The following is a 9,248-nucleotide window of genomic DNA, read 5'->3' on the forward strand; positions in this document are numbered from 1 at the left end:
TGCTATAGCACCAGCCAGTGCAGATGTACCCCTCTCCCTATAATTGATATACAGGGGGAGCAGCCTGTGGGGTCCTGCTATTATTATTATACAGGGGGAGCAGTCAGTGGGGTCCTGTTATTATACAGAGGAAGCAGCCTGTGGTGTCCTGTTATTGTATAGGGGGAAGCAGCCTGTGGGGTCCTATTATTATAAAATAGAGCCACCTGTGGTGTCCTGTTATTATAATAAGACAGGGGAGAGCAGCCTGTGGGGTCCTGTAATTATACAGGGGTAGCAGCCTGTGGGGTCCTCTTATTATACAGGACCCAACAGACTGCTCCCACCTACTACCGGTGGGCCTGTGTGCTCAAAATGCCAGGGCCGATTTCTGGTCCCAGTCCGGCCCTGCATCTGCCCCACCTGCAGTGCACATGGTTTTGTCCATCAGAGAGATTTTGCTTTTGCGAGTGAACCAGAATCAGGCCCTTAGTTTGTTATCATTTGTTCAAACGGTTCTCACCAGTTCTTTATATATTTCTTTATTTTATTTGGCTCTTGCGTTTATTCAGTCTCGTTTTAAAATTCCCTTATGAAATCTGTGAAACATGATTCATTTCATGGATTTCTGCTCTTCTACTTGGGGGCCGTTCGTCCCCAATGGTCGGGGTTTGCACATGCGCGAATATTCACATGCGCAAAATTGTCGTGTTTCACACTCGCCAAGGTGTTCACTCCATAGTGGGCAGAATGGGGGCGAGCAGGGGAACGCCCAGCATTTTATGGCTGTGCCCATAAAAATGCTGGGCATAACTCTGCACACGCAGGCGTGTTGATACCTGCCTGGGGTGGGCAGCTGATGTCACATGACGGCAGTACCCGCCCAACATTCGACCATCTCCAGCCATTATAAAAGACATTCCAGACTGACTTTTATTTGCAAATGGGGAAAAAAAATATTCGATGGTCAACGACATATCCCCTCGCATGCTAATAAAGGTATTCCCGGGGCAGTGGGGGGGATTCAGCCGGGCAGCAGGTGACGTTTACCTGTTTGCTAGGCTGCGAACATATGTAGCCTAGAAAACAGGTCTGAATCAGGCCCCAAAATTCAAAACACACAGCAGAAAAATCCTACTTTCCTTCCTGGATGCCCAGGAATCTTCTGAATTATGGGGAGTTCTCTCAGACTGCTAGGAGGGTGGTCAACCCTCCGGCTCCCAAACTTTTATCATACTAGGGGACTGTACTTGAGTCACACAGCCGCTTCCATGTCTACTTCTTGAATAAGTGAGGTAACAAGACCCCTCGTGTGTTTACTGTGCTCTTATTCATTGTAAATCACCACCGGGCCAGAGCAGGTAGACCACTGCTTCCCGTCAAAGACATTAGACTGTGACTAATACTGTTCCAACAGCAGTTGTAAGTTAGCAGGCTGGAAGGGATGCGGTTAACACCATGGCAGTTGGTATGCCAGCAGTCCAAATATCGACACCCTCATCCCGACGCACAGCCAGAAGATCAGCACCAGAATGCCAACATCAGTGGAGATATTGATGCTGGAATCCTGACTACCAGCATCCTGATCGTTGATATGTTGGGGTGGGTTAGGGTTAGGCCACAGCGGTGGAGGATGGGGAAGGGTTTGGTTAGACACTAGGTAAGGGACTTATGTTAGGCTGTGGGGAGGGAAGGGTTAAAGTTAGGCTGTAGGTTAGGAAACTTTTGGACACTAACAGGAAGGGATAGGGTTAGGCTGTGGGGAGAAGGATAGTTAGGGTTAAGCTGCAGCCTGCAGGATTCAATCCATATGTATGTAGATTAGCTGGCAGAAACATGGTCCAACATTGAGGTGTGTAGTGTAAAGGGGTGTACACACGTTGCAATGTACTTTCTATTCAAACCCGATTTAATTCGAATTGGCACTGTATAGTCTTGCCTGCACAGTTTAATTTTCTATTCGATTGTGATGCCGCCGGGACGCGCAAAAGGATCTAATCAAAATCGAATGCGTTCGATTTCCATTCAATTTTGATTTGATTTTGATTTGATCTAACAAGCAAAATCGAATAGAAAAATAGATGAAATTGAACCATGTGTACACCATATACAGGGGTGTACTTGTGATGCGATGTACTTTCTATTAAATCCCAATTTGAACCCAATTGAATCAGGATGAATCACATGGCACTGTGTACTCATTTGATTTAGAATATATAGTAAAGATCTGTACTATACAGTATACAGGTTGAGTATCCCTTATCCAAATTATTCTGAAAACCATAGTCTCCAAAAAAAAAAAAAAATTTTTTGCTAAAAACCTACTGCGTACATCTGTAACTGGCACTACTGGGGATATGATCTCTAACTGGCACTACTGGGGACATGATATGTAACTGGCACTACTGGGGACATCTGTAACTGGCACTACTGGGGACATCTGTAACTGGCACTACTGGGGACATGATATGTAACTGGCACTACTGGGGACATGATATGTAACTGGCACTATTGGGTACATCTGTAGCTGCCACTACTGTGGACATGATATGTACCTGGAATTACTAGGGGCATGATATGTAACTGGCACTACTGAGGACATGATATGTAACTGGAACTACTGAGGACATGATATGTAACTGGCACTACTGGGGACATCTGTAACTGGCACTTTTGAGGACATGATAAGTAACTGGCACTACTGGGGACATGATATGTGACAGCACTACTGTGTACATCTGTAGCTGGCATAACTGTGGACATGATATGTAACTGGCACTACTGGGGACATCTATAACTGCCACTACTGGGGATATGATCTGTAACTGGCACTACTGGGGACATGATATGTAACTGGCATTACTGGGAATATCTGTAACTGGCACTTTTGAGGACATGATAAGTAACTGGCACTACTGGGGACATGATATATAACTGGCACTACTGGGTACATCTGTAGCTGGCACTACTGGGGACATGATATGTAGCTGGCACTACTGGGTACATGATATGTAACTGGCATTACTAGGGGCATGATATGTAACTGGCACTACTGAGGACATGATATGTAACTGGCACCACTGGGGACATGATATGTAACTGGCATTACTGGGTAGATCTGTAACTGGCACTTTTGAGGACATAATAAGTAACTGGCACTAAGGGGGTTATTCACATCCATTTGGTCCTCTGTGCATCTGTACAGAGGACCAATGGTGCACATCTGCGCATGCGCAGGCGTGTTTCTGTGCATGTGCAAACATAGGGTGCGTGCACCCACGGCAAACTTTCGGTTCTCCGGGTGCACGCACCCATGGGGGCGTGAGGGGGGGCGAAGAAGGGCAGGGGGCGTCGGGCTGTCCCATTACCATTTGGGAACACCCAGCATTCCATGGGCATTCCCATGAGAACGCTTCACATTTTCATGGTAATGAGCCAGCATGCACGCATATGTAAGTGACTTAAAGGCCACTTTTATATGTGTGCACCGGTCACATCGTTCGATGGTCGCCGACCATCGAAAGATGTGGGCGGTTACCCGAGGCATACCAATGGATGTTTATGCAAAACATCCATTCACAGCCTGTGCGGGCGAACCCGTACTGTAAGGAGGGGAGGGGGGGGGGGGGGGGGCGTTCATTCTCCTGGAGGGATTTGGTGGACTCGCAGGGCTGCGAATTCGCAGCCTTGTGAATCAACTAAAATAACCCCCTAAATACAGTATGTGCAAGAAAATGATTGCTTGATATTATAATTCGGAGATGGTACACAAACCTTGTTTCATGCTTTAAAACCTTATTTCCTGCACACAAAAAATATATATATATATATGTGTGTATTTCATGTGTTTGATGTGTATATACAACATAATTGCAAGATACCTTTAGATAACTTATTCAAATATAAAAACACTAGGTGATTCATCGCGCCCTACGGGCGCTCTTCACACCGTCGTAAGGGGCTGCGCCCCCTTAAATTGTGAACATTTGTATATGAGAAATATGGTTAGAATTGTATGAAAGATGGCCTGTATTGCAACTTGAGTTATAGGTGAAATGTGTTAAATAGAGAGCATATGATGTGGAAGGGGGTGTGTATTGTTTTGTTTAATTAAAAAGCGGTTACAGAGTAAGATGTACATTGATAGTGTGGATGGTACAGTGACATTTGTGGGTGTGGGGGGGGGGGCTGTGTGCATGTTGTTTAGGTGTGTGTGTGCAATAGTATAGTAGGGTGTTTCTGAGTCAGCGGCTCCCCACTGGTGGAGGTCACGACACAGGAAAACAGGAGGCTGGGTAGTGATAGGGGTGTGTGAGCATAAGGGGGACTAAAGAGGAGGGTGGGAGATACTGTGCAGCTTCTGCCAGTGGGTGAGGGTCCAGCGTGGCAGTACAGGATGGTTGCCCTTAGTCAGTTTCTCCTCCTACTGGGTGGGAGTTCGGGTGCATGAGAGCAGGAGGCTGGGCTATGAGGCATGATAGGGGCATGTGGGCAAAACAGCGTCAGCGACTCCCCAGTGATGGAAGTTACGGTTCAGGAGAGCAGGAAGCTGGGTAGTGATAGGGGTGTGTGAGTATACGGGGGACTTAGGGGTGCCGTGAATTGTGGGAGGGGTGCAGTGAATCAAGGGAGGGAGGGGGCGCAGGTGTCGGCGAATCGTGGGAGAGGGGCGTGAATTGCGCGAGGGGGGGTTGCAAATCGCGGGAGGGGGGGTGCGCGGGGAGTCTGTGAATTGCGGGAGGGGGGGGGGGGCAGGGGGCACGATGAATCACCTAGTTGGTTATATATTCTTGTAGAAGGATGGTAGTATGTTGCTGTCATTCAGAATGCATTTACATAAACAGTAATAGTAGCAGTAAAAGGTCTGACTTAAAACACCTACAGTAAAACAGAACAGGTGTTATATATTATACAAAGAATTGGTTGATGATGTGAAGGTTGACATGCACATAGTTCATAGTTGTCACTGGAAAAAAATTGCTACAAGAAAAAATAAACACAGAAAGTTCAACACATGTAAATGTTGACATAAGTGTGGCACTTCATTGGTGTCCATGTCGACACGTGAGAATGAATATGAAAACATTAAAAAAAAAAAAAAATAAATCTTCAAAAACTCATGTCAACCTTTTTCATTGTCGACCATAGCCGTGCCAGTGTTTTGCATGTGCCATTTAATCCTGGGTTTGCCGTGAATCGCGCGCGGGGGTGGGGGGGGAGGGAGGAGGTGAGGGGTGTCCGCGAATCATGGGAGGAGGGGTCATGGGTGGATGCCGTGAATTGCGGGATGGGGGGGGTGTCACTGGGGGTGCCGCGAATTGCAGGGGGTGTGCTGCAAATCGCGGGAGGGGGGTCGCAGGGGGGTGCCGCGAATCGCCACAAGAAAAAATCAACACAGAAAGGTCAACACATGTAAATGTTGACATAAGTGTGGCACTTCATTGGTGTCCATGTCGACACATGAGAATGAATATGAAAACATTGAAAAAGTGAAAAATAAATCTTGTCAACCTTTTTCATTGTCGACCATAGCCATGTCAGTGTTTTGCATGTGCCATTTAATCGTGGGGATGCCGTGAATGGGGGGGGGGGGAGGTGCATACCCAACATAACCCTCTCCAGGAGGGACACATTGCTCTGTTTCTGGACTTTCTTCTTAATTTATGGATTACCATCACCTGTGCTTAAACACCTTTCTTATCAATTACCCTGTTTAATATGACAGGTGATGACAATCATAAATTAAGATAGAAGTCCACAAACAGAGCATTCTGTCCCTCCTGGAGAGGGTCATGTTGGGAGGTATGGAGCGCTCACCTGGTGTGTCTGGTGAGTAGCTGTGTCTTTTGCCAAATATATAAGAGATTCCAAAATACAGATAATCCATTATCCGCACATTAATTTTATATTTGATTTTAATGCCACTGGGCTGTGCAATGGGATCAAATCAAAATGCGTTTGAGCATTTTTCAATCCTGAATCCCGGGATTGAAAAAATGCCCTGGGATTGGCATCCCTAATCTGCTACCATTCAAAACTTTCTGGAGCAGTTTAAAACTCTGAATATAATGTTCAGCCACTTAGCAGTAGTAGTTCAGCTGAAATTAATGTTAAGTTTTTAAATATCATACCATAATCTTTAAAGAGCAATTCCGCTAAATCCATTTCCCCTCTGGCACTAAACGCATCGCTGCGGTCCACAAGCGCCTCCTTCACAGCATCGTAGCCAATGAGCATGACGACAGGGTTATTGGCGAGGTAGATGTTATACACAGGTCCATACTTCTCACTCAGCTATAGAGAGACATATACATTGCATTATAGCGGTTGTACTGCTTAGACACCATTCTATAGCTAAACATTTCTACACTGTAGAACATTTCCACACTGTTTTTATTTAGGCTTCCTACAATTCTGTTTTTATTTACTAAATAACATATACTGTACAGTTATTATATTTCTAATATAAAGCAATAGTTACTATCTATCTACCAGTGGAGTATGTTTGTTTTAGATCAGTGGTTGCCAAACTTGGTCCTTGGGACCCCTAACAGTGCATGTTTTCCAGGTCTCCTTACAGTCACAATTAATATAAAATATCAGCCTGTAAGGAATACACCTGTGCGCCAATTTTGAGATCTGCAAAACATGCGCTGCTAGTGGGGGTGGATTGAAAGGTGTACAGTGCCTAGGTACACAGTCAATAGGTCAAGGCCAAAAGGTGGAAATCCAGTAGGTCTACAAAAGCAAAAGGTCGACATGGAAACATTTTAATGTGGACATGGGCTTTTCACAGGTTGCTTTGTGTGTCAAGGTCGACACCTGTCAAACTGGAGCCCCAGGCATGGTGCCTTCTCTCCGCACACTTTGCTGTTCCCAATTGTAATCCAAGCAGATGGTAAAATATAAAAAAAATTCCCCAAAATTAAATAAATTTGCAAAACTCATGTCGACCTTTTCATGTGTCGATCTTTTTTTCAATGTCTACCTTTTGCATGTCTACCTTTTCTCAATGTCTCACACTAAACAATAGGTGGTACCCGGCGAAGATCCAGATCTGAGAGGAGTCTTATGGTGTGTAGACACTTGTACAGTTATCCTGCGATTCTGACTATATAGTCGGAATCACATCGGTATCGCACGCAGATCGCAAGGGTTTTAGCCCTTGTAATCCCGATGCGATCCCGATGCGCGCTCCCGTATCGCACGGTAGAAAGTCTTGGCTGCCTTGACTATATAGTGCAGATCTTCACTATATAGTCAAAATTGTATGCAGATGGCATGCATGCCGTGCGATCCGATGCAATGCGATCTGATCGCATCGGGGATCGCATTGCACGGCACATCGCAGGTGTGTACACACCATTAGGGAAATGAAATGTCCACTCAGCAGCTATAAATTTCTACAGGGACACACTGGCCTGTGTGTGGAGCCCTATATTCATAGTCAAGGTTTCTTTATACAGTTTTCCACATCAGATAGTCAATGGATGGTGGGCAGAAGGTTCCAAATGGGTACACTGACCTGGATACTGGTACCTATGTGCCCATAAAGGTATCTTTTGCTCCGACATTGTTTTCACACCATACAGTGGCAACCCGTTGTGGGAGTACTGACCTGGGAAATGTTTCCCTGTGGAAATATACAGGTAGGGTAATTGGCTCCCACAAAATAAGTTAACCCTAGAATGACTGTGTGCGCGTGTACATGTGGTAGGGAATATGCTCTGCAAAGCGCTGCGGAATATGCGAGTCCACCAAACCCCGCCTTGCGAATGGTAGCCTGACGCCACCCATTCCAAGGGCCACTCGCTCGCAGGGGTTTTTGCGAATGGATGTTACACAGTAACATCCATTTGCAGGGGAGTGGGAACCTCCCACATCTTTCGATCCATTTCCACCATCGAAAGATGTGGAAGGTGCACGCATAGAAAAGTGACTTTCAAGTCACTTACATATGCGTGCACGCTGGGAAGGAAATGGGTGGGCAGCTGACATACGAAGATGTCAGCTGCCCATCCCTCGCACCCGTGTCATGGCCTCCTTAGCATGGGAACGCCCATGAAACAATGGGCGTTCCCATATGCTAATGCGGCCGCCTGCTGCCCCACGCCCCTCTCCACCACCTGTGTGTCCACCACCATCGGTCCCCGTGTGAAGCATCCAGAATAAGGCCCTTTGTGTGAGCTATATAAATAACTGGGTACTTATGTAGTATCTGGACGCCCGATTATCGCATCGCATCCGACCAAATCGCGATGGACCCGATTTTCCATAGGATTCTATGGGAAAAAGGGTCCTTTTCATTTCCCCACTATCCAACTACGCATGGAGTTGGATATAAACCTGTGGCAAACCAAGCGAGTCACCGAGCCCGAAGCGTGGCGAGCGGACGCGGATTCGTTAAAAAGTATTCCGCATCCCCTCGCGGGGCTCGCTGCGCTCGCCACGCATCGGGCTCGGTGGCTCGCTACGCTCGCCACAGGTTTATATCCAACTCAATGCGTAGTTGGATAGTGGGGAAATGAAAAGGACCCATAGACTCAGTCCATTTTAACATTGAATCCTATGAAAAAATCGGGTCCATCGCATTGCATCGCATGCGATGTGATGCGATGGACCCGATTTTTTAATCGGGCGTCCAGATACTAAATAAATACCAATAACTGTTATTAATAATAATAATAATAATAATAATAATAATAATAATAATAATGACATATATTGGAATGTTCAAAGAGATAAAAACGCCAGATATCTGTTGTATTATATTAATGACACATAAATGCCCCGGCTTACCTTAACCAAAGACTGTGGTAATTCTGTGGTGCTGATCTGCATGATGTTCCCCAGCAGGGGCAGAGGTGTGGGCCCCGGGGGCAGGTTCTTCTTTGATATCTTTCTCCACCATTTAGCCAGGTAGATCAGGAGAGTGACCCCAGTAGCCAGGAGAAGGGTCCCCACTATATTTACTGCCATTCTGAGCAAAGCTCAAGTACAGCAAATTCTCTGCGCTCTGTCCCTCTGTTATAAGTAAAAGCTTTGACACGGAGCTATGTCCCAAACAGCACGTGATCAATAATAACAGGTTGGGCGAGTTGGAGGTTGGTGCCTTTGCTATCAGCTTGCACTAGCAATCGTCATGCTGAGTCATCAGAATAAAGCTGTTAAATGCCTTTAGAGGTACACAGTGTATTTTCAGTTCATAGGATAAATTACAGTAATGCTTTTATGCAGAACATGGGGCAGTCTCCAATGTTTTCTTGGGG

General features: G+C 46.0%; 1 protein-coding gene across 1 annotated transcript in view; it reads right to left on the reverse strand.

Annotated features, from left to right (window-relative positions):
* Positions 1-9,031, reverse strand: part of LOC146036045 (cytochrome P450 2C20-like) — a 34,954-nt gene extending 25,923 nt beyond the window's left edge. Inside the window, exons 1-2 of the mRNA XM_083159815.1 lie at positions 8,779-9,031; positions 6,111-6,273 (exon numbers count right to left, since the gene is read on the reverse strand). Of these exons, the coding sequence (XP_083015941.1) occupies positions 6,111-6,273; positions 8,779-8,958 (343 nt within the window). The 5' untranslated portion in view covers positions 8,959-9,031. The remainder of the gene's footprint in view (positions 1-6,110; positions 6,274-8,778) is intronic.
* Positions 9,032-9,248: the final 217 nt, after the last annotated feature.

The sequence above is a fragment of the Crinia signifera genome, chromosome 9 (assembly GCF_055691185.1).
Source record: "Crinia signifera chromosome 9, ASM5569118v1, whole genome shotgun sequence".
NCBI classification, from domain to species: Eukaryota; Metazoa; Chordata; class Amphibia; order Anura; family Myobatrachidae; genus Crinia; species Crinia signifera.